This window comes from Rhea pennata, chromosome 21 (assembly GCF_028389875.1).
Source record: "Rhea pennata isolate bPtePen1 chromosome 21, bPtePen1.pri, whole genome shotgun sequence".
Classification (NCBI taxonomy): domain Eukaryota; kingdom Metazoa; phylum Chordata; class Aves; order Rheiformes; family Rheidae; genus Rhea; species Rhea pennata.
Genome location: NC_084683.1, coordinates 1093514 through 1120309, shown reverse-complemented (window position 1 = coordinate 1120309; position 26796 = coordinate 1093514). Strand labels below are relative to the sequence as shown.

General features: G+C 46.0%; 1 protein-coding gene across 1 annotated transcript; it reads right to left on the bottom strand.

The window, feature by feature from the left end:
• Window positions 1-164: 164 nt before the first annotated feature.
• LOC134149669 (transcriptional repressor CTCF-like) lies at window positions 165-10191 on the bottom strand. Its single transcript, XM_062592901.1, has 9 exons — window positions 9397-10191; window positions 9014-9128; window positions 7993-8126; window positions 5617-5737; window positions 4674-4823; window positions 2870-3030; window positions 2239-2421; window positions 1685-1820; window positions 165-334 (listed from the first exon to the last, which is right to left on the bottom strand). Exons 1-9 carry the CDS (start codon window positions 10183-10185, stop codon window positions 165-167), a joined length of 1959 nt encoding a protein of 652 aa, XP_062448885.1. The 5' UTR covers window positions 10186-10191.
• Window positions 10192-26796: the final 16605 nt, after the last annotated feature.

The window sequence follows — 26796 nt, the reverse complement described above, 5'->3', positions numbered from 1 at the left end:
CCTTGGACCAGCTTTACAATGCAGCTCAGAGCAAAACTAATCAAGCATCTCATAGGAAACCCTGAAGGACTCCAAAATACTTCCTAATGTTCCACGATCCTGTAATGCTAACATAAAACAGCAAGTTCTAGTTAAATCACAGTCTAACATCATTTTAAGTTTTATTATTTATATTGTTTTGGTTGGGTGGCAGCTTTGCCTGGTGGTCTTCCTCTTCGTTTCTTACTAGGAGGTGGTGCAGGAGCCTCTTGCTCAACTTCTGGTTCAGCCTCAATTTCTACTGCTGTCTCCTCTTCATCTTCATTATCATCCAAATCTGGTTCAGCACTTTCCTCTAGAAAAAAAAAAAAAAAAAGAAACAAAAAAATCCTCGAAGAAGTGCATTAAGCAAGTCTTTAGTTTAAAGAGGTTAAACACATTCACCTACAAAGAGCCATTACTTAATCCTCAACTGAAGGGAGCTGGCCCTGGTAACAGAGAAGGCGAATGAGGCCTTTGCTAAGAACCTAGTGGCACAGACTCAGTTTGTTACTCCTACATTAAAGGGAACAAAATGCCATTCAGAAAGGGAAAGAAAACATGATTTCACTTGGTGGCAGTGACTTCAATACCTTTATGAAACACTCCAGAAGTCAAGAGTGATCCAACAGTAAGTCTCCTAGCCCTCAAGAAACAGCAGCACTGTACTTATCTTTTTCTGTAACGTAGATCAGCAACTGGGGTAGCAGTTCCTGAACATCACAACTAGTGTTAAGGACCTCAACGTCAAGTTGAAAATAGTAAAGTCACATGGAACTGGGGAGGTCTTAAGCATCACAGATGAACACAGCTTTGCAGACACCTTGCCATGCTTTCTAGGATCATCAACATACCATAGATCATCAATCTCACAAGTAAATTAAGACAGAAAACAGAAAACAGCCAAACATACTAGGGTTAACTATACGCTGCCATCTTATGGGTGCATTTCTGGCTTGAAAAAAGATCAGTTCAACATCCCAGAAAGACTGCAAATACTCTGGATATGATGTGCTTTCATCCCCCTCAGTCAGATTATGCTGAATGGATTGATTTTATTGCCACAAGATCTCACATTATCATCTATTTGTTCTGTGCATTACTGCTTTCCAGACATTTCCTCATGTCTGTAAGTACCTACTTCCTTATGTACAAGGAGGTATGCATGTGCTGCGCTATTATACGCAGTCATTCAAAGACAAATTTCTTTTATTGAATTTTTCAGGTCCTACCTTTTTAGAGCTTCTTCATATTTTCCTCAGATCTCAACTTTTATCAACTAACAGTCTGTCTACTTCAGCAGCTGACAGGCCAAAGCAGGGGACAACATGACTTTAGTACTGGAAAAATGTATCAGACAGTGTACTAACACACAGAAGAGCATGCAAGACAGACAACTGCAGTCTAGGCAAAGGGTAACAGACACAGCACTTTTTTCCCCAACTACTGAGTCTCGGAAGAGGTCCAGGACAGCCGAATTCACACCATCCTTCCTAAACACACACAGTCCTCTATGTACATACATACATGATCGTTTTTTTCCCCTTATCGAGTACATAAAAGCCTTTCAGGTACCAAACCGAACCTGCAGAACTGGCAAACAGCTAACAAAGAAACAATGAATCACAAGCCTGTAATGCTAAGAAGGTACTGAGCTGAATCTTACCACTGTCAGAGGAATCTTCTTTCTTAGAGCACATTTTTCTCTTTCTGCCACGTTTGCCCTTCTTTGTCTCTCCTCCATTCTCTCCTTCCCCATCATCTGGGCCAGAACAATTATCAGCATGTCTGGCCATTGTGTTCTGTTCAGAATGGGGGGAAAAAAACAAAACAAAAAAAAACAACACGCATTGAAATCAAGATCAGATATTCTGGCCCTGTGTTTACACAGACATTTCTGACTGCTTGTCTCTTTTTCCTCTTTGTAATGGAAAAATATTTACCAAATATAGGTAAATTTCACTAACTTCTACTCATAAAGTTGAGTTTTCCTACTGCTCATGATGCCACTGCTAGCACATGCCAGTATCAGTATCAATACCAGAGCCTCCTCTCAGAGAGCAGCAAGTGCCGCCATTTAAAAGATCAGTGTTGTGCCTTGTGCCCCAGCCACCCTTTTCTTTGAGTAACAGGGCTCCTCCTTTCCAAAATCCCCATTCAACCAAAAAGCACAACTCAAAATGTATTTACACACACACACAGACACACACACTCCCTTACCCTGTGAGTGCAAGTTTTACCACACTTGGAACAGACAAATGCAGCAGGGACAAAGTTGGGATCATGGTATCGTTTGAAGTGCTTATCAAGGAGCTGTTTTTGATGGAAGGTTTTATCACAATGGCTACAGGCATAAGGCTTTTCTCCAGTATGGGTCCGTTTATGCACGATCATGCGCCACTCCTGGTAGGGACAAACCAAAGAGAAAGAATAACTTGAAAACTTTCAGATGCAGACACTGAGAAATTTATTTCTGCAGGCAAGACGAGGTCAAACACTTTAGTCCAAGAAAAACACCCAGGAGAAGATGGTCCTGCCCGAGTGCAACCACACTCTGATTGATGGCATATTCGGTCCTACCTACTTCCATCCTCCAAGCAACTCTAGCTCTTTGTCAACAGGTATGCCAAGGTTGTGACTTAACTCCCTTAAAAGATACTCTCCACAGGGGAGCACTTCAGCAGAAAGCAAAAGCCACTGAACTCTCCCATGCCCTTAAAATAAATAAATAAAAGTCAGAGAGCTAACACTGATTTTGAAAGTTGGTCAAACTTAACAGATAAGATTTCTTAGCTTACGTGTTTAGCTCCTGTTCTAATGCTCTTAAGGGGTGTCAGTCCCACCAGCTTACCTGCCTGCATGCATAATCACACTGGTCACACTTGAAGCGCTTCTCATTCTTGTGAGACTTTTGATGCCGTTTGAGGGCATATCGCTCATGAAACACAGCATCACAGTATCGACACTTCTTGCCCTGCTCAATGTAGGAATGCTGCTTTCGCAAATGGACACCTAGGAATGCAAGAACCAGAGCCTTTAATCACATCACGGCTATCCAAGGGTGAAAGAGCCTGGTATACAATCTCTCAGTGTCTTTCCCTCTGTATACTCTTGAGTTCAGGTGAGGAAAGTAAACTGTTAATTTGAGATTCTATCAAAAAATTAATAGGCTTATAATTAACAGCAATCAGCATAATTTCTTGACAGAACTGTCTAGTCAAAAGCTTAGTAAGGTTTTTTAAAGGATTCTAGATTTGGTTAATATCAGCAATCTGTGCTGATACACTTGCATTTGATAAAGTGTTTGCTGATATACCACATAACTTATATTCAAAATTCACTATCTGCAAAATACAGCAGGATTCTTAGACTGTTAGTGTGTAGACTGTTTCAAAAATCCATCTCAAAAACATAGCAGCCAGATCACTGATGCCCAGGACTGCTTCGGACAATCTGTAAGGATTCTCTTGGAAGACAGAGCAACATAGATTTTTGCTATTGAAGTTCATGCAACAGATGAAGTAAAGTCAAGGTAAAACACAGCACTGTCCTCAAGACACTTAAGACCACTCTGAATTGCCTGAATACAGTCAGAAGCCAGGTAATACATTGGGAAACAGGATTTTTTGCAGGATTAGAAGTCAAAGTGACAAGACTAGAGGGTAACAGGGGTACCAACAGCTAACCCCTATCAGAGGTTTTAATCACTTTAAAATCCTCCAAATATGAGCATATTGCACCTGCACAAGGTAGCCTGCTGTAGCTTGAACAATCATTATGAAAAAAAAATCTTCACAGCTATTCTGTTTTTTCCTGTTATAGATCAGTACTTGTTTGCTTCATAGACACTTGGTGTCATCGTCTCAACGTGTCCTTCATTGTAGCACTTTACATCTGTTTGTTATGAAGGAGAACCTACCTTCCCGTTATCTGGTTGATATTTTGCTTACAGACCCAATTATGCCAAATCTCGGCCTTTTCTTCACTGAGAAAGATTATCTTCAATTGCTCTGGGAGTAGTACTATTTTTCACCTTCTTGTATATCATAAAAGAGAGCTTGCCTACTAGAATCATGGGGAACTGCTCACCAGGTCAACACTCTCCTACTGCAAGGACTCAGGGCTTTTGTGACAACTCAGTCTCTCCTATTCTGTCTGTGGCACACAGCTCCACTTCCTGAAAAATGAAATTGTTTAGGCTAATTCAAGCCTTTCAGCTTGATGAAGATATATCTGGATGATAATTAGTGGCCTCCAATACATAGGAGGTCACGCCAAATGACCTTCCAATTTCTCGGACCTTAAGTCATACAGTTAAAATATTAGTCTAAGTTCAATAAATGCCTCGCACCTATGGACATGAAAATAACTTGCCTTGGATGCTTGAAAAACATGCTGCATTTTCAAATAGTGAAAAGCAATTGAAAGTGCTGTTCCCATAGCATGCAGCAGTTACTGTAAGCTGAAAGGCTAAAAGTATGTATTACCAGCCACACTTCTAAGCCTGTGCTTCATTTTGTGCAGTTATTGGATTTACTAGGTTAAAGCGGGGGGGAGAAAGCTGATGGGTTACATGAACTCTAATTTTGGGAAGGTATGTTTTATGTAGCCTTCTGCAGTAACTTCGCTAATGGCCACGTTGCCAAGATACATACCCAAGCCCTTCTTTCTTGCTATAACAGTATCACAGTGAGGACAGTGAAATTTGGCCACATTCTCCGTATGTTTCTGTAAAATGTGCATCTTCATGGTACCACTCCGAGCGAAGCGAGCATGGCAGATGTAACATTCATATGGCTTCTCTCCTACAGTAACGGAAGGAAAAAAAGTAGCACGAGCACTTTTATTAACAAGAAATCTAATCAAAAAGCCCTAAAATAAAATAACTCCCCAGAAACCAGCAAACAGCTCAATGATGTTTCTTTCTCTAGAAGTTTTAGTTCCCGTAAATATCTTTCTACAACACAAAGACAAAACAAATTCACTCTTGAGCAAATGAGTTAATTTTTAGTCCTTACAATGAGAAACACATTCAAGACCTACATGCAAGATGCTGGAACACTGTGAACATCAAATTTGAGATTTTCTTTTGAATGCTCATACATACAAGAACATTTCTGTCATTAAATTTTAGCAGCCTCATTAGTTTAGCACTCCAGCAGTGTCCCATGCTAGAAAAAAAGTCCTATTTCTGTCACAGAAAAGACTAAGGATCTTCACAAACTGCATCCAGACACTGTTGCAATTACACTCAAGAATGAAACTAAAAATGGCTATAGCCTTCAGTGGGAAGTAAAACATCAATAAAGAAGATATTGCTCATCTTCATACTGAAAAAGGGCCTGTATTCTGTCACCTCACAGTGAAGGCAAAAATCAGAATCCTCCAGCACATTTCTCAGTGCAATTACTAGTGTCAGTTTATGAATTTATTAATGTTGATAAACAGTGCATTCTCTTCAGCTACAGACTTCATGCTAATTTTACATCAGACTTGAATACTTCATTTTGCTGACTCCGAGCATGAGCACCATTATGCACTGTCCCAGCACTCAGACACCAGCACACAGACAGCGTGCTAAAAGCAGGACATCAGTACCAGAGTGGGTCCTCATGTGCCTCTTCAGCTTGTAAGTATCCCTGCTGGCATAGCTGCACAAGCTGCACTGGAACGGACGCTCTCCAGTGTGAGAGCGAATGTGGCGTTTCAATTTGGTAACCTGAAAGCCAAGAGCAAGACTGGAGTTAGTAAGCATGAATAGGTAAGATTTCCAAAGTAAAGGAAATCAGTCAAAAATTTTGTTACAGTAACATTTTGTTTCAGTAGCAAGGTTAAAAATAATACAACCAACCAACCCGTTTCAGTGCCAGTCTTGCACTGCCATGTAACCACTCATACTCCCTTTCCCACTCTGTTCCACCTCCCAGCTTTACTCCCAGTCTTGCTCCTACATTCAAAGCAGCCGGATTTTGTCTCCTGCGCTCACCTTACTGGCATCAACCATCTCAACATCAGAGGATAAGCTAAAATTTGAAAGCATCCTGGACAGACACAGAGAAAAAGCGTTCCAGGAAAGCATGCACCCAGGAACACTGCAGATGTTCTTCCACAGGGTGCCTCCCGGGATGCCCTCCAGTTACTTTGAGGAAGAAGACAAATCAGTAACTCAATAAAAAAGCCCTAGTCCTGCAATCAAGGTGACTTAATCCCTTTATGCTCCTGCCATCATCTAGGAGGCATGAACATAGCTTAAGAATTAGCAGACATGAACGGAAAGCATTTTCTGCTTCAGTAAGAGCAAGCTGCACCAACTGCTGTCTATAAAACCCTGCAACCAGCTCACATAGGACCAACTTGCTTATTCTTTCCTAATTCATGCACTGCAACACAACGCATTCAGCACTTCAAACCTCAGGGCCTGGAATTACAACACCACAGTCACAGCTCAAAGTTTTGCTTGTTTTTTTAATAAATAAATAAATAAAATGATAAAACTTAAAAGACCCACAAAAACCCCAGCATTCCCCCCCCCAAAAAAACCCCAAAACATACACACACAAACTGAAACACCCACACCCAGAAAACTCAATAAATAAATAAATAAAAGAAGATTAAGCACCCAGTTCAACAGCTCCACTGTAACCTTCCTCCACTGCACAGATCAGTTTTTAAAAATTTTGTTCGTGACCTTGCTCAGATTTCCTATCCCCATCTTGCAATGTAGTTTTTATTACATTTTAAAAGCTGTCCTGCAGCACAAGCAACAGTGCTGCTTAGGGCACAGGGTAGAACATTCAAGTAAGCTTTATTTCCTGAAGCAAATTAGATAACCTCTTAGAATTAGCAAAGCTGTTTTTCACAATTTGGGAAAGCGCCATTCATTTTGGCAACAGTCACTTTATCAGCAGATATGTAAGATGCAAAGTGCACATTTTAAAATTGGAGAGCATCTCTAGTCTTAAAGTACATTCTACCCAGCACATACCTGCCTCCTTCAACTCCTTTACTCATCTTAAAGGACTGCTCTTTTTAAAAACAATGAAAACTACAGTCTCCAAAGAGGAAATGGAAATGATCTAGGGTTTTGGTGCACAAATATCCTCAAATAGGTTTCTCATCAACTGAGGAAACCCTATCACTTGCTTCCAAAAAAACAGACCTAATTCATTCAGAAAGCAGCTCTGCAGACGACCTCGTAGTGCTAGTGGACAACAAGTTGACCATGAGCCAGCAGTGTGCCCTGGTGGCCAGGAAGGCCAATGGTCTCCTGGGGTGCATTAGGAAGAGTGTTGCCAGCAGGTCGAGGGAGGTGATCCTGCCCCTCCACTCAGCCCTGGGGAGGCCTCCTCTCGAGTACTGTGTCCAGTTCTGGGCTCCCCAGTACAAGAGAGACATGGAGCTACTGGAGAGAGTCCAGTATAGGGCTATGAGGATGATCAGAGGGCTGAAGCATCTGCTCTCTGAGGTACGGCTTCGAGAGCTGGGCCTGTTTAGCCTGGAGAAGAGAAGCTTGAGGGGGGATCTTATCAGTGTGTATAAGTATCAGAAGGGAGGGCATCAAGAGGATGGGGACAAACTCTTCTCAGCTGTCCCACACAACAGCACAAGAGGCAATGGGGCAAAAACTGAACCACAGGAAGTTCCGCCTGAACATGAGGAGGAATTTCTTCACTGTGAGAGTGACAGAGCAGTGGAAGAGGTTACCCAGAGAGGTTGTGGAGTCTCCTTCTCTGGAGATATTCAAAGCCCTCCTGGATGCAATCCTGTCTAACATGCTCTAGGTGACCCTGCTTGAGCAGGGAAGGTTGGACTAGATGATCTCCAGAGGTCCCTTCCAACCTTACTGATTCTGTAATTCATAACCCATTTACTCAGAGGCTTTTCAAAAATGGTCAAGGAGGAAAGTTTGTAACAGATGATGAGTAAGTCTTGAAGCATACAAGCATGTACTTGGCACTGTGACAATTAACATACCTCCACACTAGCATAATCACACATTGAGCATTTGAATGGTTTCTCGTGGGTTTGTTTGTAGCGGCGATGCCGAACCAACTCTCCACTGGTCACAAAGGCCATGTCGCAATCCGGGCACTTGTGAGGGCGTGTACCTAATCATTTGCAGGAAAACAGGAAGATGGGGACATTCAGATTTAGTGGCAAAAAATATGACACAGCTTCTCCCTCTCCACCCCCCCCACCATGAATCAGCAATGTTCCTTTTCTTCTGAAAGATTAGATTACAGCAGCAAATGGCACGCAGGCATCATAGCCTTTGTATAAACAGCCAATGGACAGAAGATACTGCTAGAGACTGTACATGCCTTCAATGAGGGAAACAAACTCCCTTATTTTCTTATCACTTGGTTATTTGCAAATTTCGAACCATTCAGTTAGATAATGCAGAGGTATGAAAAGAAAGCTAAGAACATGAATTACACTTTTTTGGCAGAAGGGTCAAAAGAACATCGTTTAAATTTGATGACAGTTCCGAAATTACTCCTATATTAAGTTTTATAACAGAAACTTAAGTGAGGAACAATGGAAACATGCTTTCATTCCTACATGTTTTACTGGTCCAGTTTATAATCTATTCCCTGTTTTGTTTTTCTGCTCCATCTGCCTTCTGTTTAGCTCCAGCCTCACCTTATTTTTCCATAGGAAGCAATGGCAGCACAAATCTCAGAACACAGCAAACTGAGGGCCCTAATAACACCCAAGACAAACAGAATGTTTTCTACAGCTTTAAGTAACTTTGGATCAATCCCAGAGTTAGTTTTTGTATCTATGTACAGAACGAGCTTTGCACCTAACATGGTCAGGTGAAAAATTGCTCTCACAGGGGAAGAAAAAAAAAATAGAGATCAGCATTGCATAGTTTCTTCCTTTCCAGCTTGTCCCATAGAAGAAACCTGACAGATTCAGATAGACCCAACGTGCCTATAGAATAAAGACAGAGTAGATTCTATTAGAAGAATGTACACAAAGGTCCGAGTACCTGTGTGAGTGTTGAGGTGCTTCCTGAGTAATGTGACTCTCTGAAAAGCTCTGCCCCCCAAAAACCAATTATACCACTGGTTCCTGATGTAAAACTTTATTGTACACAGTAATCTCTTGAATATGCATTACAGCAAAAAGCAGAACCTTTTCAATTGTAGTGATATGGGAATACTAATACCACAGCATCACATAAGGCAAATGAGCTCCTTTGCAAGCCTATAGACAGGAGAGAGTAGGTTTGCCCAGAAAACAGAGCTGAGAGCTCTTATATAAAATGGTGACACTGAGCATGCCTGCTTTACTCCCATTTGCATCTACTCAATCACTTCAACTGTACTGAAAGGTGCAGTCACAACCAGTGCAGTTTAGAAATCCGCTTACAAACCCACCTTTCTTTCTGATTTTTGTTGGTTTAGGTGGCTTCATGTTACCCACTACTTTTTCTGCATTGACCTCAGACAACAAACCCTCCTGTTGCTCCTCTTCAAAGTCATACACAGAGACATCCACATCTTTGCCTTCCTCAGTGTAGCGTAGCTTACTCTTTTTGTTTTTCTTTGTTTTTTTGGCTGGTGGCTGATAGTCTGGATCTTTTTGCCAATTAGGATCTTCTTGGGGCTGAAGTTCACCTTGTTCCAGCGTCTCCACCTCACCATTTGCACCCACTTTCACTACCTGGAAGCCTTCTGGTAAAGGGGGAGTGTGACAGATCACGGGCTCTCCCTCTTGCAGGCCTCCTTTGGAAATCTCATTTTCATATGCTCCCTGAAGTTCTTCCACAGAAGTGGTGGCAACAGGTACAGTCACTGGAACCGGTACTTGGACCAGCTGAAGCTCACCAAGATTTATAGGCTGCTCTTCCATATTAACAACCTGAGGTGTTCTGATCTGTGTGTCATCCACTGTAGCCTCTGTTTCCTGAGGCACTGCACCTTCCATTACTTCAGTCTTCATTTGAAGAAGTGTTGGATCCAACTGTTCCATCATAACCATCTGCACACCACTATTGACATCCTGAACTACTTCACCCCCATCTGCTTGGTTTGGTGGTATATGACAAGCATCGTCCTCCTGCCCAGCTTCACGGCGTCTTTGATAGGTTTTTCTCTCTTTCCCCTTAATAAAAGTTTCTGATTCTTCCACAATAGCTTCAACTGCCTCACCTTCCATCTTACCTTCTTGCTGTTAAAAAAAGAAAAAAAAATCAGAAGAGAGAATATTGCACATCATCTAATGTAATAATGTGCCATAATAATGGCACACACCCCACAGAGGGACAAGTGGCCTAACCAAAAACCATCAGCTCAACAGCAACAGCATACTGCAGCCAGTTTTAAGAAAACAAATCCAGAACTGTAAGCATTAGTCTCTGCTAGCGTATTGTCGCTGTAAATCAAGGTGATCACAGAATCCTGCCTGGAGTGAAACAGCCGCTGTACCAGTTTCATGGGAAGGAAGGGAAGCAAGGAAGAGAGATTAAGGGATATGTATGTTTCTCTTTCTCAAGGACTGCAAATCGCTAAGGCAACTGATACGGCACGATTACTCCTTATTACCAATCTATGTAAAATAAATAAGCTGAATATCAGAAGCAGTCCTGTGCTATAATCACATTATTTTTATGCCATTAGAAATCTTACATGTAAAAAAGCTGACTCTGTAAAGCACAATATAAATCTGGACCCCCCCCCCAAAAAAAAACCAACCTCCCCCAACAACCGCACTCAAACAAAAAAAAACCTTAGTCTGAGAATAGCGATTTTCCCCCCTAAGAAAAAGCTTTGAGAATGCAAAGCAAGAATTTAAGTCTTCAAAGTTACTCTAAATTAAGTTCATATTTCATGTAAAACTCCAGCTCCAAACAACTATTTCCTCTATGTTTAGACTTCTCTGAACAACACTTGATTGGTATCTTCTTAAAAAAAAAAAAAGAAAAGAAAAGAAAAGAAAAAAAAGAAGAAAAAAGAAAGAAAAAAAAAAGACAAGGATAAGTAAATTTCTTGGGAGTATCCTGAGCTTCATTTCTGTTTCCATTTATGGGCACTGCCTTGCCTCAGAAGGCAGAACACAGGATGAACTTGAGCACAGTGCCCTCTGTGGGTCGAAGGAGCCCCAGGATGCAGACAAGGCTCAGTTAAAATTTTATTTCAATCTCAATGGTCTGGACTCAGCTATACGACTCTAGTGATTTCTCATGAAAACTAGGCTAAATCTAGCCAGGTCATCAACAGCATGTAATAATTCTAAAGCTCAGTATTTTAGCAGGTAGGTCTTAATTTTAACTCTCAGAACTTTTGTATAAAAGCATTATCTCCTTTTTGACAAATTTCTCCTCTCTTCTCTCTTGCCCCAACAACCCAGCATTATTCTCTACACAGGATTGTTTCAAAACCCCTCAAAACACTCTAAGACACCCCCAAACACCTGCCACCTTCAAAAAAAACCCATCCCCACCCCCTCAAAAAAATCACACAGAACTAACTTCACCCAATCATCTTATGAAGCTTGTGATCAAATTCTAATTCCAATCCCAGGGCTGATAGGAGACATCCACATTTTCTGATTTTATCTGTTGACCTCTCAGACCAACTAATAGAACCTCTTAAAGCTATCTTTTAAACTCTGTACATTTCGTATCATGTCACTACCAGCTGTCTAAACATAGCCTTGCGCATTCGTTTCTGAAATACATAGGCATATATACATAACATGAAACGTAGCTATCAGTCTTTATTAGACTTCAGAAATACAAGACATGTAATTATTATTATTTTAGAGAATACTCGCTTTTACTGTTACGGCCTTTTCTAGTATCCTGCACTACTTCTTTGAGAAAAAGATGTTCTTCTCTTTTTTCAGTCTGCTTGGACTAGGGTCACTTACTAATGTGCAGCCTTGATAGTCTCTATGTTTCTTGTGGGCAGCAGCAGTCTCCAGGGGGCACCAGATACCCAGAAATACTGACATAGGGCTTCATGTGCACTCCCTGCAGGGATCCTGCTTCTCCTTTTTCTTAACACTCATCAGCCTTTCAAGTCACAGCAAATCCATATGGACAAACAGCTGAAGAACACGAGATGATGCAAGTACTTTACACTAGCCAGCAGGCGATCAGAACGGAGCTTTGGTCTTTAGCCTGCAGCAATTGTGAAAGCGTGCCCAGTTGGGCTGACACTCCTGGCCTCCAAGCGACTGATGCCCAAGTCACCTCAGAGCCACAAACAGCAGACATGGCCCTGCCACTGGCCTACACGCCGCTCAGCCACAAGGCATCTCACAAGCCTGACCATAGCACTGGCCTATAACGCACGCAGGCACAAGGCACTTCCCAACCACCACCACCACCACCAGTGGCCACAGCATTGGCCTGTCATGCACGCACGCACAAGCCACCTCACAGCCACCACCAGCAGCCTGCGCAGCAGCGCTCGCCTCAAAGGCACTCCGGCACTACGCAATGAAGAGACACAAACAGCAACAACATCACCCCACTGGCCTAGCAGCCGCTGCTTCTAAGCTGACCACACAACCACTAGCACCTGACGCAGGACTGCCACTGGTCTGCAAAGCAAACAGCCCAAACTCAGTGCACGCTCCCAAACATCACACAACAGCCTCACGCTGGCCTCTTACGCCCTCACGCAGCAGCAACCTCACAACTCCGGATTGCAGTGTCACGCACTGAGGCTGTTAGAGAAATACTGTGAGAAAATAGTTAACAAGACTGAAGGACAAGGGGGAGAGAAAAACAGTACTGCAAAGGATAACCAGCTCCGGCTAAAGAACCTTGATGAAACCACAGCGCTCTGAAGATTGCGACGGGTAGGTAAGACAAAAACAGCAGAATAACCCAGAAGTGACCTTAGGTTCATTAAGGCTTATTAACATATTAAACTTCACACCCCTAAATGAATAATGAGATGGAAATGACATGATAATGATGTTACCGCCTCTTCTTCGCTTCCTATGCTAATGAACAAGAAGGTGAAAGCGCAAGCACAGAGCGATTACCTGAGGTAATGAAACTGTAACCAATAGAAAGATTTGTATAAAATACTCCCTGGAAAGTGTGTATAAATCAAGAACGAGAGGGGGAGAAGGTGTGCTAGCTTTGTGGATTTATAACCTAGCACCTATCTCTGCGCAGAAAGGAAATAAACAAATATCTCAACCCTGTGTGTCTATTGGTTGCTTGCACACCGGATAACAGAACCCAGATTTTGGACAACAGTTTGGCGACCCAGATGGGACTTGCCAGAAGGCCTTACCCGGATCATCTTGCCATTCCCGACAGCGGACTGGATTGGATCGAGCTCCAGCGCGCACTGACCTGTTGATCGGGGAGTCCTTTGACCTCCCTCCAAAGTTGGGACGACAAGAGACTCAAAGGTGCAACGCCAAACAGAGATATTTGTGGCAGGGCAAAAGCGGGGTGAATCTTTGGATTGGTGAGTATAAAATTTACTTCTGCGGAATATTATGTTGAACTAAGTCGCACGTAGACGCTTGGCAAGGCTTACCTTAAATTGACCAGAGGGGTCAGAGCTGAGTGTGCACAAAGGTACGGGAAAAAGGGTATTGCTAGGTAACAAGGTTGGTATTTCTAGGTAATTGACATGGGATCAAGCCAATCCATGATTCCTCCCTGTAGTCCTTTGGGTTGTATTTTGAAACACTGGAATATTTTTGGAGGAGATCGGATGACAAAAAAAAGAATGAAAAGATGTTGTCATCAATGGTGGCCAATGTATAAGTTGGAATGTGATGAGCAACGGCCAAAAAATGGGACCTTGAACCATAATACTATATTACAGTTACTGCTGTTTTGTTGTCGGAAGGGGAAGTGGGACGAAATACCCTATGATGTGGAGGCTTTTGTGTCACTATATAAGGAACCAGAAATTCAAAGGGAATGTGAACTTACAAGTAAAGAGGAATCTGTAATGGTTGCAGTAGCAAAGAAGGAAAAGAGCGGGTATTGTGCTAACAGAAAAATTCTGAATGGAGAGAAGCAGGAGGATGTACAACTACTGACAGTGCCCCCCCTCTTGTGGAAACGATTCCACCTCAGTTGAAGCATCGCCCCCCCCCTCTAGAAAGCAAAGAGTCCAGCCCTGTTTCTGGCGGAACTAGGAGATGGAAACAACCTGTTATACAGGCTCCTTTGAGACAAGCAGTGGGACCAGAAGGGCTGCCAGTATTTGTACATGTTCCTTTTACAACCTCAGATTTACTAAACTGGAAGCAGTCTATTGGATCATACAGGGAAAATCCTGAAAAGCTGCATCAGCTTTTGGAGACTATTATGATAACTCATAATCCTAACTGGGGAGATGTGCAGACGCTGTTGAATACTTTCCTGACAGGAGAAGAAAGGAGGCTGGTAATTGATAAGGCAAAAGAAGAGGGTGAGAGAAGGGACAGAAAGGGGGATCCTGAGGTCTATTTACCCACCAGAAAGGATCCAGAGTGGGATCCAAATAGGAGCGGGGGTAGGGAGCTATTGAGGCAGTATCAACAGCTAATTTTATATGGGGTTCAGTACGGGATTCCGAAACCAAAGAATATATCAAAATTGTATGAAGTAAAGCAAGGGCCTGAAGAAAATCCCTCGGCCTTTTATGAAAGATTATGCAAAACAGCCAGAAAATGGACAGACCTGGATCCAAATGAGGAAGCGAATCAAAGACTGTTTAATACGCTATTCATTGGCCAGTCAGCTCAGGATATTAGAAAGAAGCTACAGAAGGTAGATGGAGCTGGGGGAATGTCTATTTCACAGCTGATAGAAATAGCGTATAAGGTATATAATAATCGAGATGGAAAGAGAACAACAGAAAAACAAAATTGAATGAAACTACAGGCTTCTATCCTGGCAGCTGTTCAGGGGAATGAATTCCAAGGCAGGGGCAGGGGAAGCAGAAGAGGTAACAGAGGAGGAAGCAGTGGAAGGGGAGGGAGGCCAGGAGGAGGTCTCCCTAGACCCGCTTTGGGTCCGAATCAGTGTGCAATTTGTAGACAGGAAGGGCACTGGAAAGATGAATGTCCAAACCGAAGAAGGATAACAAAGCTACAGAGCCCAGCAAACACCGACCTAATTATGTTAGAGGAGTCAGATATTGAATGAAGGGGACGGGGGGAGAAAATTAGAATTTCCTCAGCTGATCCCCTGGTTGCAGTAAAGCTGGGGAATGAAACTATAGATTTTTATTAGATAGTGGAGCCACTCATTCAGTGATAACTAGCTGTAAAGGACCCTTAAGTAAGACTACTACCACCATTGTTGGGGCTACGGGAAGGAAAGCTTTGAGGCCGTCTTTGCAACCAATGGAGTGTACGATTGGAGGTACTAAATTGACTCATGAATTTCTCTCTATGCCAGAGTGTCCCCTCCCTTTATTAGGACGGGATTTACTATGCAAACTGAATGCGCACGTGACCTTTTCTGAGAGTTCCGTGCAGCTCCACATCCCTCCAGAATCGGCATGGAGAGCACAAATCTGCCTTTTGATGGGATCAGCTCCAGACAATAACAGTGCAAGTATCCCTTCAGTGATTCCCTTAGTTTGGGCCTCAACAAAGCCAGGTAAAGCAAAAACGCGACTCCGGTCAAAACAGAGCTACAACCAGGAGCGAAGCCAGTTAGGGTGCATCAGTACCCGATCAAGCTAGAAGCACGTAGAGGATTGGAACCCCTAATTAATGCCTTCCTGCAATATGGCCTGCTCAGAGAGTGTCAGTCTGAATTCAATACACCCATCCTGCTGGTAAGGAAACCGCGCTCCCAAGAATATCGACTGGTCCAGGGCCTAAGGGCAGTGAACCAAATAACAAAAGATATCCATCCAACCGTGCCAAACCCATATACTCTTTTAGCCTCGGTGCCTGAGACTAACAATTGTTTTACAGTGCTAGATTTAAAAGATGCTTTTTTCTGTATTCCTATAGAAGAACAAAGCCAGACAATTTTCGCCTTTGAATGGGAAAGTCCCACTACGAGGAGGAAGGAGCAGTTATGCTGGACGGTTCTTCCTCAAGGATTCAAGAACAGTCCTACCCTGTTTGGTGAGATCTTGGCCAAAGAACTAGCCCAATGGCAGGAAGGTAACAAAAATGTCACTCTTTTACAGTATGTGGATGACATTTTGATTGGAGCGGATTCAGAGCAAATATGTTTAGAGGCAACAGCGAGTCTGTTAAATTTTTGGGGACTTGTTGGGTATCGTGTTTCAAAGAAAAAGGCTCAGATTGCAAAGAAGGAAGACCAATATCTTGGTTTTAAAATATCAAAAGGACAACGTGCACTAGGAGCGGAAAGCAAAGAGGCTATATGCCGAATTGCAGTACCCCGCACGGAAAGACAGCTGAGGGGATTCTTGGGAATGGCAGGATTTTGCCATATATGGATCCCTAATTTTGGGCTGATAACTAAACCTTTATATGCAGCCCTAAAAGGTCCAGGAGAATGGTTAGGGTGGACCTCAGAATGCCATGCTAGTTTCGATCAAATAAAAAAGAAATTGATGGAAGCTCCAGCATTGGGACTCCCAGATATGGCTAAACCCTTTCAATTGTATGTACATGAGCGACAGCAGGTGGCCTCAGGAGTAATGACCCAAATGCTCGGGAGCTGGAAAAGACCAGTGGTGTATTTTTCTAAACAATTAGACGAAGTAAGTAAAGGATGGCCGGCCTGCCTCCGGGCTATAGCAGCCACTGTCTTATTAATACAAGAGGCCCGCAAATTGACTCTGGGACAGCCCTTAACTGTTTTTGTACCACACGCAGTATCAGCAATTTTAAATCAAAAGGGGCATCATTGGATTTCCCCGAGCAGACTGGTAAAATATCATGCTGTGTTATTGGAACAAGGAGATATTACCTTAAAGGTGGTTTCGACCTTAAACCCTGCTACTCTGCTACCTGGTGAAGAGCAAAAAGAGCTACAGCATGACTGTCTGGCCACTATAGAGCATGTATACTCTAGCCGGCCTGATTTAAAGGATGAACCTTTGCAGAACCCAGATGTGGAACTACATACAGATGGTAGCAGCTTTGTACAGAATGGAGAGAGAAAGGCTGGATATGCAGTGGTGACTCAATGGAAAGAAGTAGAAGCTAAACCGTTGCCACAAAACACCTCAGCACAAAAGGCTGAAATCATTGCCCTTATACGAGCCCTTGAAATCGGAAAGGGCCAAAGAGTAAATATATATACTGACTCAAAGTATACTTTTGGGGTACTTCACAATCATGGAGCGATTTGGAAAGAATGAGGGCTCTTAAATTCTCAAGGAAGTAGTATAAAGTATGGACAAGAGATATTAAGATTGTTACAAGCAATAATGGAACCCAAAGAAGTAGCTATAATGCATTGCAAAGCCCATCAGAGGGGAAATAGTGAAGTGGCACAAGGAAACAGGAGAGCAGACGCGGCAGCCAAAAAGGCAGCACTAGCAGGACAGGTGACTGGAGCTTTATTACCCAGTAGAAAAATACAAATGAGACCTCCTGAATATTCCGACAATCAATTGGCAGAAAGGCTAAAATGTACAAAAAATGCTGAAGGGTGGTGGGTCACCCCAAATGGACAAGTTTTAACTACAGCCAAAATGATGGAAGTGCTCCTCAAAAGACTGCATGAAGAAACTGACATGGGAGCAGCTGCTATGATAAGCAGCATAAAAAGATATGTTGTAGGATCAAAGATGCTATCAAATGCTGACCTTATTGTAAGGAGATGCCCCACCTGTTGTGCAAACAACCCCAAAATTCAGAAGAAACCACCTATGGGAGAACTAAGAAGAGGATTAACCCCAGGGGAACACTGGCAGATAGATTTCTCTGAGTTGCCTAAATGTGGTCAGTTTAAAGATTTACTTGTTTTGGTAGATACTTTTTCTGGCTGGCCAGAAGCCTTCCCATGCTCCACCAATCATGCAAAAGAAGTAATTAAAATTTTACTAAAAGAGATGATTCCTCGATTTGGGATTCCTGAAGGTATATCCTCAGATAATGGGCCTCCTTTTATTTCAGAGGTGGTTCAAGGAACATCGAAATTTTTACAGATGAAATGGGAATTACACACTCCATGGAGACCCCAGTCTAGCGGTAAGGTAGAAAGAATGAACCAAACACTTAAAAGACATATTTCAAAACTGTGTCAGGAAACCCATCTTAAATGGGTATTACCAATGGCCTTGATGAGACTAAGAATAACCCCAAGAATAAAAGAGGGAGTATGCCCTTTTGAAATACTTTACGGGAAACCTTACCCAATTAATGAAATAGGGGGACAAAGTGATCAAATGCATGTAAGAGGGGAAGAAGTGTTGAGAGAGTATTTATTGTCTTTGTCTCGGGTACTAACATCTTTACATAGGTACCTTAATCAACGTACCCCCCTTCCATTGGATTCCCCTCCGTATGACTTCAAGCCTGGGGATCTGGTTTATATTCAGACATGGAAAGAAGAACCACTAAGAGAAAAGTGGAAAGGACCTTACCTGCTCCTTCTGACAACTCATACTGCAGTAAAGGTGGAGGGAATAAGTTCCTGGACCCACTATTCCCAAATGCAGAAGGCACCTTTGAACGATTCGTGGACTGCCGCCCCCAGAAGATATCTCTCAAGATAAGAATACAGAAGTTACAAAAGTGATGAATTGCACTTGGAAAATTGAACTCTTTTATATGGAATTAGAGTGCTCTTAAGTGTTATTAGGTGTTATTTTGCATTCTGATAGTATTGTTAATAATAGAGCTGATTTATAAGAATATTGATTTGTTTAATTTAATTTGTTTGCTATAGAGTTAAGATGGAAAATGAGGACACTGTTAATTTTGTTATGCATGCTCATTGGTACAACGAATCTGATTTTGTAGCTTATACAGGCCTTCAGAAAAAGTGACTCAGATTACTGCTTGCTTCTCTATTCCCCAAATCTCCCAGATCACCCATGCCATGGGAAATACTTAGAATTAACTTAACATCCATGTAAGAATAATTGAAGTTAAATTTAAATGAAACTTGCTAGACAAGTGATATTAACAAGTCTCAAAGGGGGGAATTGTTAGAGAAATACTGTGAGAAAAACCTTGCAAATAGTTAACAAGACTGAAGGACAAGGGGGAGAGAAAAACAGTACTGCAAAGGATAACCAGCTCCGGCTAAAGAACCTTGATGAAACCACAGCGCTCTGAAGATTGCGACGGGTAGGTAAGACAAAAACAGCAGAATAACCCAGAAGTGACCTTAGGTTCATTAAGGCTTATTAACATATTAAACTTCACACCCCTAAATGAATAATGAGATGGAAATGACATGATAATGATGTTACCGCCTCTTCTTCGCTTCCTATGCTAATGAACAAGAAGGTGAAAGCGCAAGCACAGAGCGATTACCTGAGGTAATGAAACTGTAACCAATAGAAAGATTTGTATAAAATACTCCCTGGAAAGTGTGTATAAATCAAGAATGAGAGGGGGAGAAGGTGTGCTAGCTTTGTGGATTTATAACCTAGCACCCATCTCTGCGCAGAAAGGAAATAAACAAATCTCCTGACCCTGCGTGTGTCTCTTGGTTGCTTGCACACCGAATAAGAGAACCCAGATTTTGGGACACCACCAACACATGCCTGCTGATGGCCTATGCGCTTCAGAGACACTAGCTGCCTCAAAATAACTTCCCCAGCCATGAACCACTACTGCCCTAGCAGGTACAGGCAAAAGAGACCTCACAGTCAACGCCCATGCCCAACTGCCTGCTGCCAGTCTATCAGGGACTCAGAAAGACGGGACCTCACAGTCACCTGCACAACTAGGTCTCTTTCACTGGCCCAGAAGCCCCTAAGGCAGGATTTACCTCACTAGAACTTCCCCAACCAGGAGACAAATCCTGCCTGATCCACTGCTCTCACAGAAACCATCTCAAAAACACATCCTAGGGCAGACCTGCTGCTGCCCTATCCACTGCTCCGTGGGAAGTGACATCACAAGCAACAGCCACGCCTTCTCCCTCCAGCTGACCTATCAGGGACTCGGGCAGAACTGACCTCACCATCAACAGCTGAGCTGAGCCTCCTCCAGCCCTACCAGCTACCTACAAAGACTTGATGGGACACAGGGCATTTTCTGATACAGCCCTTTTAAACACTAGGGACCTCACTGCCCACCCTGCGGCTGCCTGCAGCTCCTGCTGCCCTTTCCCACGGCTGAGCCACCTCCCAAATGGCCTCCCTGATTCACTTCCTGGCTTCGCAATGCTCACAGTGCAGCAAAGCACCCATTACGTAGCAGCTGCAATCCCTCAAAAATACATTAGCTTTAGCCTAGGCAGTCTCGATATATAGCAAGAGAGCAGGGCCTCATGTCCCAGTCAGAGTGAGAAGCCTTCCCACAGCTCAGAAGTCTACTTCCTTCTCAAATGCTGAACAAGCACTACTGCTTCTCAGACAGGATTTTGCCCGGGACCCACAGCAGTTTTTTGTCAGTTCAGAGTTTCTGTGTGCCTCCTCAAACAGGAGCCCCAGAACGCTCCCAGGGAGCTACAGGAGCGTTGGGAACAAGGAACTGTTGTCTGGGCTGATGGTATTGGTCCAGCAGTCCTCCATCTGACTTGCTGCTTGTCCTTGGCTCACCTCTGTAGCTGAGGAGGAGGGATGCTCTTCCTGTTTTGTCACCCAAAACTCCTTTACAATGAGCCCCTGCCCCACTGCCTCCTGGCGAGGGGCCCCAATGTGGACCCATTGCATCCTGTCCCTGCTTCTTTCCATAGAGCTGCTATGGAAATCAAAAGTTTCTTTTCTCTTCTTGCTCTCCATTTCCTGCTTTTGCCCATAGCAAGACAGCAGAAAAATCTCACTCTTTCAGCAGAGTCCCCTACTTTTGCACACCTGCTTTCTGCACTTTTTCAACACCCTCTGTATTCCCCACCTACTCCCCCCCCACACACACACCCCAGTTCCTTTCCTTTGCTCCAGCAGCATGCTAAGATTGAGAAAGCCTAAGTGTGTATGTGGGGTGTGTATGTGAGGGAAATAAAATAAATAAGGAGATGCCAGCACAAACAGCAGTGGAATGGCAAAGCAGGTGGTGTATGAAAATGCCATGTCAGACACCCCAAAGAAGTCACGTCCTTCCAAAATCTGCCAAGTGGAAATGACGTACAAAGCCAAACAATTCTGAAGGCTTGTGGAATTTGGTGCCTCCGGTTGTACATGATGCCAGGGACACAGGGCTGTAAGAAGCACTTAGGAGAGGGCCAAGCCTTGCAAGAGGCAGCGTCGGCTGGAGCTGAGCCCTAGCAGGAGCAGGGGAGAGCAAGGCAGGGGTCTTGAGGGTGCTCTGCTTCTCCTGCTAGCCAGGCTGGCTGGGCAGAGGCTTTGTCAGTGTGGGGCAAGAGACGGGCAATGGCAGCTGCCTTGGGCACCCGCAAGCATGTCCTTGCAGGCTGCCAGGCAGAGCATGCAGTCAGCCTGCCGGCAGGCAGAGACCTTCTGCTCCTTGCCAGCACTTCCCACTTGCTCCTCGGCAGCTCCAGGGAGTCAGGCAGAGGCTTTCAAGGCCACCATCATGGTCATCTCTGCACCTTTGCAAGGTCATGTGCAGAAGCCCGTGAGCCCTGTGCATTGGGCAGCTGAGGCAGCCTGTGCCTTTGGTGGGACCAAACCAGAGTCCGGCTGTGCTGCACTGCTGCGTGCAGCTGCTGCTGGGCCACCTGTGGGCAGAAGGGCTGACAGGGTGGAGGCGGTTGCCTTGGTCTGAGTGGCTGGTGAAGAGCAGGAAACCTGAGGCCCACGGGCAAGGGAAGCTCTGGCTGCATGCGACCTGGCTGAGCTGGGCCCAGAGCTGCTCTCTGCCCTTCAGCACAGAGGTCATGGGCTCCGTGGGGGCCTTGGAGCATACAGGTCACTGTGCTTTGTCCCAGGGAAAATCCCCAGGGCCAGTAAGTAATTCCCACCTGGCCCCAGCAGCTCCTGCCTGCCTCTTTCACCCCAGCTCCTATGCCAAACCAGATGGCTGCTCTCCGGGCAGCTCCCATGCCTGCTGCCTGCCTCTGTCTCCAGCCCCATGGCTCACCTCACCCCTGCGCTCCAGCATGCCTGACAGTGCGTGTGCAGCCTGGCAGCAGCTGTTTGCTTGCTGCTCCTTGTCCTCCTGCATGATCTTCTGCTGCAGACCTGCTACTCTGGCCCCAAGGGCTGCTGCTGCCTCATCATGGAGAGGCTCTCCTCAGAGGGAGGACCCCAAGGGCTCTGCTCACAGCAGGGACACAGTCCCCATGCAGACCGCCCCATCACCAGGGCCTTGGAGGCACCATGCCACCACCATCACAAAGCCCTGCTGCTCACTGTGGCAACACCCCTCACCAAGCCCCAGGGATTGCTGGGGGCACCCCCAGCACAACGCCTTGGCAGCCCCCATGGGCACACCCATCCCCATAGCCTTGAACCAAGCCTCTGCTTTCAGCTTTGGAGCCTGCCTGGCAGCTGAGAGCTGGGCAGCACCACCAAGGTTCCTCTCTCCACCCTGCACTCCATGCCCCTTGCACAGGCTGCCCTTCTTCAGGCACTCCAGAGCACACAGCCACTCCAAGGCCACCCCTTGCTCTGCCTGCTAATCCTCAGCCCTCTCCAGTGGCTTCTTCTGCAGCCCACACCACAGCTCCCTGTATTCCTGCTGCTCTCTTGATGGCCTTACCTTTCCCCACACTACCTGGCACCTTTGCTTGCCATCCCAGGCCATCGCTTCCTCACTCTTCTTGCAGTCAGTGTCTGCTCCAGGTTGCTCCCCCACCAGCTTGCCCAGCTGAATCACCATTAGCTCAGCACTTGGCAACAGTCTCCTGCCAAAGAAACGCTGCCACCCTTGTTTGAGCGATGCTGTGAAAAAAACCCTGCAAACTGTTAACAAGACTCAAGGAAAACAAGGGAAGAAGAGTAAGAAGAGGAGAAGGTGTGCTAGCTCTGTGGATCTACCACCTTGCACCCATCTCTGCGCAGAAATGAAATAAACAATTTTCTGGACCCTGTGTGTCTATTGGGTGCTTGCACACCAGGTAACAGAACACAGTTTGGGGACAACACAGGGAGAACAACAAACAGGCTGAACATGGGCTGGGGAAGCTCTAGGGTGAAGGAGTAGCCCTCGCAGGGCATGGTCATTCCCCCATGGAGAGGGGGCTGCATGGGGTAGGGCTGCTCACAAACCCTGCTCACCCCCAGGACACTTCCCAGGGGCTTCTCAGCAGGTAGCTCCAGGCAGGGATGACACCAAAGACAAGGAGCTTCCCCACGTCTCTGCTTTCAGGTTCCTGCTGCTGGGGTGGGGGGGAAGGGAGAGGAGCTGCCAAGCCTGGACAAGAGCCCGAGACTCCAAAGCTGATGGAGAGACCAGCAGGTCTGAAGGAAGCTCACAAAGTTCCTTCCCCAACATGCACAGCCCCAGGAGCACCTTTGCTGGCCCCAGCAGGATCTGTCCCCACTGCCCCCGAGCACCTGCCAACACGCAGATGCCCCTCAACACTGCCTTGCTGCCGGGAGGTGTCTGTGGGGCAGAGCTGAGCACACAAGGCTGTGATGGGGCCTGTGGGTCAGCGTTCTCCTGAGGAAATGTCACCTTCAAACCCTCGACTGTCTCTGGGGAGGTGTCCTGAGGGGCTGTGAGCACCCTCCAGAAGGGCACAGCTCTCCCACAGCCGCTTTGTCGCGATACCCGAGAGCCTGGCTCTGGCCACAGCCATCAGGAGCCTCTGCACATCCTGCTCCTCATAGTGCCCACAGCTGGGATGGGCTCAGAGAGGAGCTGGGGACCTGCCCCAGGGAAAGCGGGGCTGTCAGCAGGGGCACTGGGACACTGGCTGCCTCCTGCATCCTGACCAGAGCCCCCACAAGGACTGCTGCAGCCATGGCCTCTCCTCACAGCCAGGATGGTGCTGAGAAATGGCCACCACAGCCAGCACTGAGCCATGGGGCTGTTAGGAGAAAGGGTGCAAGAGACAGGGGCTGCCGGGGGCCGGAGGCGGCCCAGGCCAGGCCGGGCCTTCCCCAGTCGCTGCTGCCACACAGCCGGGCCGCGGCGGCTCCGGCTGCCCCCACGCACACGGCCGCTCACTCTGCCCAACCCGTGGCCCTTGGCCCGGTGCGGCAGCTCCCGCCGCTGCGGCTAAAGGCTCCAGGTGGCCCCGGGCCGGGAGACACTGCCCCACTGCAGCAGCCGCCTCTCACCGCCTCCCCACCTGCAGGGCCCAGGCAGCCCTGCCCCTGTCACGCCCTCCCCGCCCTCCTCTGGGCATGCTCTGCCCTGACCGGCCACGCCCCTCCCTCTTTGCCACGCCCCTCCCCTCCCCTCAGGGCCCCTCCCCTTGGCTCCCCTGCCCGCCCCTCCCCACCCAGCCCCTGCACAGCGCATGCAGACTGCTGCCTCCCTCCCGCCCCTCCCTGGTGTCCAGCCCCGCGAGGCCACGCCCCACGGGAGCCAATTGGAGGAGTGCAGGGTGGGAGGGGCCGTGGTGCAGGGGGCGTTACTTCTGGCTGTGGGGGCGGGGCCTGTGTGTCCCTGGCTGCTGATGCATGGGGAAATGCTGCTGCCGCAGGGCCCCGCCCTGCCCCGGGGCCTGGGCGAGTCTGCGGGAGGGGAGGGGAGGGATGGGAGAGAAACCTCTGTGCTGCACTGGGGGCAGCTGCTGCCTGTGAGCATCCTGGGGACACAGTGGGGGTTTTCAGCCCGCGCTGCGGCCTGGCAGGTGCCGAGAAGCCCTGAGCTGTGAGAGCTGCAGCATTAGTGACCCCGCAGGCAGCAGGGCAGGAGGGAGAGGAACAGAGCAGCTGCTTCCTGTACTGCTTCTGACACATGATGTTGTCCCCTCCTGGAAAGCTGAAACACCCTGTGTGTGTGTAGGGGAAACTGTTGGGGAAAGCAGACAGGCAGGAGCTGCTGTTGTAGTGTGCGGGGGCAGTGCAGTATTCAGTTTTCTTGATCAACCTGTGAAAATGTGATTTATTTTCAGCTTAAACTTACAAACCTTAGCAGTCTGTCCTCTGCAGTAAAGAAAAAGAGGAAAGAAGATGGCTGTGAAAAGAGCAAGGCCTGAGCCCTGAGGTATGTACATATAGAGCTCTAGTGCTGTTTTGGTAGCTTCCTCTCATCCTCCTTTTGCTAAGGAGGAAAGGAAAAAGATGGCCACAAATGGGCTCTGTCCTTGCTAGAGCAAGGAGAAGGATGTGAACGCACCCTTGCATGGAGAGCTATTTCAAAGAGCTTACAGGTCAGACCCCACAGTTTCTGTTTATATCTATTGGCCTCGGTGTCCTTATTCCTTTTTCCCAGGCCCTTGGTTAAACCTACATTTTAAAGCCAGAACATAAGGTGTGCATTGCTCTTGGAGACAGAGATATCTAAACAGAGATACCTCTGCTTTTTTTCTTACGTCTGCGTGGTGGCCATCCGTGTTCCCTGGCTGCAGCTGCTTTAGCAAATCCAAGCTCTCTCCATTCATTCCTGAATATGAAGAGAAGATGGCTCTTCCTGTATGGTCAAACTACTTCTGACTCCCAGAGTGTTTGATAAGGGCAGAACAAGGTCTCCCGCATGGCAAGTGCTCTCCTAAAACTGGAGAAAGATGTGCTTCTGTTCAAGAGCAGGTATTCTTACTACAGCCAGGTATTTCAACTGTCATCATCCCTGAATGTCACCTTGAGCAGGTTGTAGTCTTCTTTCTCTCTGCTGGCAGGCAGATGCTGGCCAGTTGTGACTGAAGAGAGCTCGGCAGAAACTTGTGTCTTGCTGAAAGTTGACCTGGGGGACACAGAAATGTTTTGTGTGCTTGAGTTTTACTTTCTGAAGTAGCAGACCCTGCTGAACAAGAATGTGTTTGGGGGCAGATTTAGGTCAGTTGGTTAGAGTGTGGTGCTGCTAATGCCAAGGTTGCGGGTTCAATTCCCATATGGGCTATGCTGAGCATTGGACTAGAGGATCTCCTGAGGTCCCTTCCAACCTTACCATTGTAGGATTCTATTTTTATAGGAATAGATTTATGTTTGTCGTCTAGCCCCCAAAGATTTCTGCTTGGCTTGAGTAGTCTTTTGACAGCAAATACGTGGAAAGTGCAGCTAAGGATCTTAGTTCTGTGGTAGGAAGCTTCTGTGCACCTGACACAAAAGGGAGGTGGTCCTGTCGTGATGGTACCAGCTGGGTTTGGGAGCAAAAGTGTTGAAAAGAGGTGCTTTTATTGAAGAAGGTTTGAAGAATCCCTACAGTGTTGCCTAGTCTTTTGGAAAGCAAGCAGAAGAAAACTTGTCAACAGCTTTCAGTCTCTGTACCTGAAGCAGAACTACTCGCAAGCCTCCATCTTTGTATCTGCTGACCAAATGCTCCACCTGAGTATTGCCTTCCTCACTGCCTGGTAAGGAAGTGTGCAGCTGAGACTTACTGAAAGGCCTAGCTCCTGAGGCCTCCTTTGGTAGGACATGACTTCAGTGGGTGCCTGTGAGTTGCTTTTTTCTTTCTGGAGCTTACAGAAGGTAGTGATTTGTATGTTTCTTTCTGATCTGAGCTGGCCTAGTAATCTTTAGTGTGTTGCTTTCCTTGAGAAGCAGGCAAGCTTTATGTGTGGGCAGGGGTAGTCTGATGTTGTTAGTAACAACAGAAGGCTTGAGTGCTTGACGGGGGTGTTACTGGGAGGCCTGTGAGAAAGAGGCTGAAGTTGCTGTGGATTTGGCTAAAGGGACAGGCTCCTAAAAAGCAGAACAAGCTTTAAACTCCCTAGAGTGCAAACCAGCA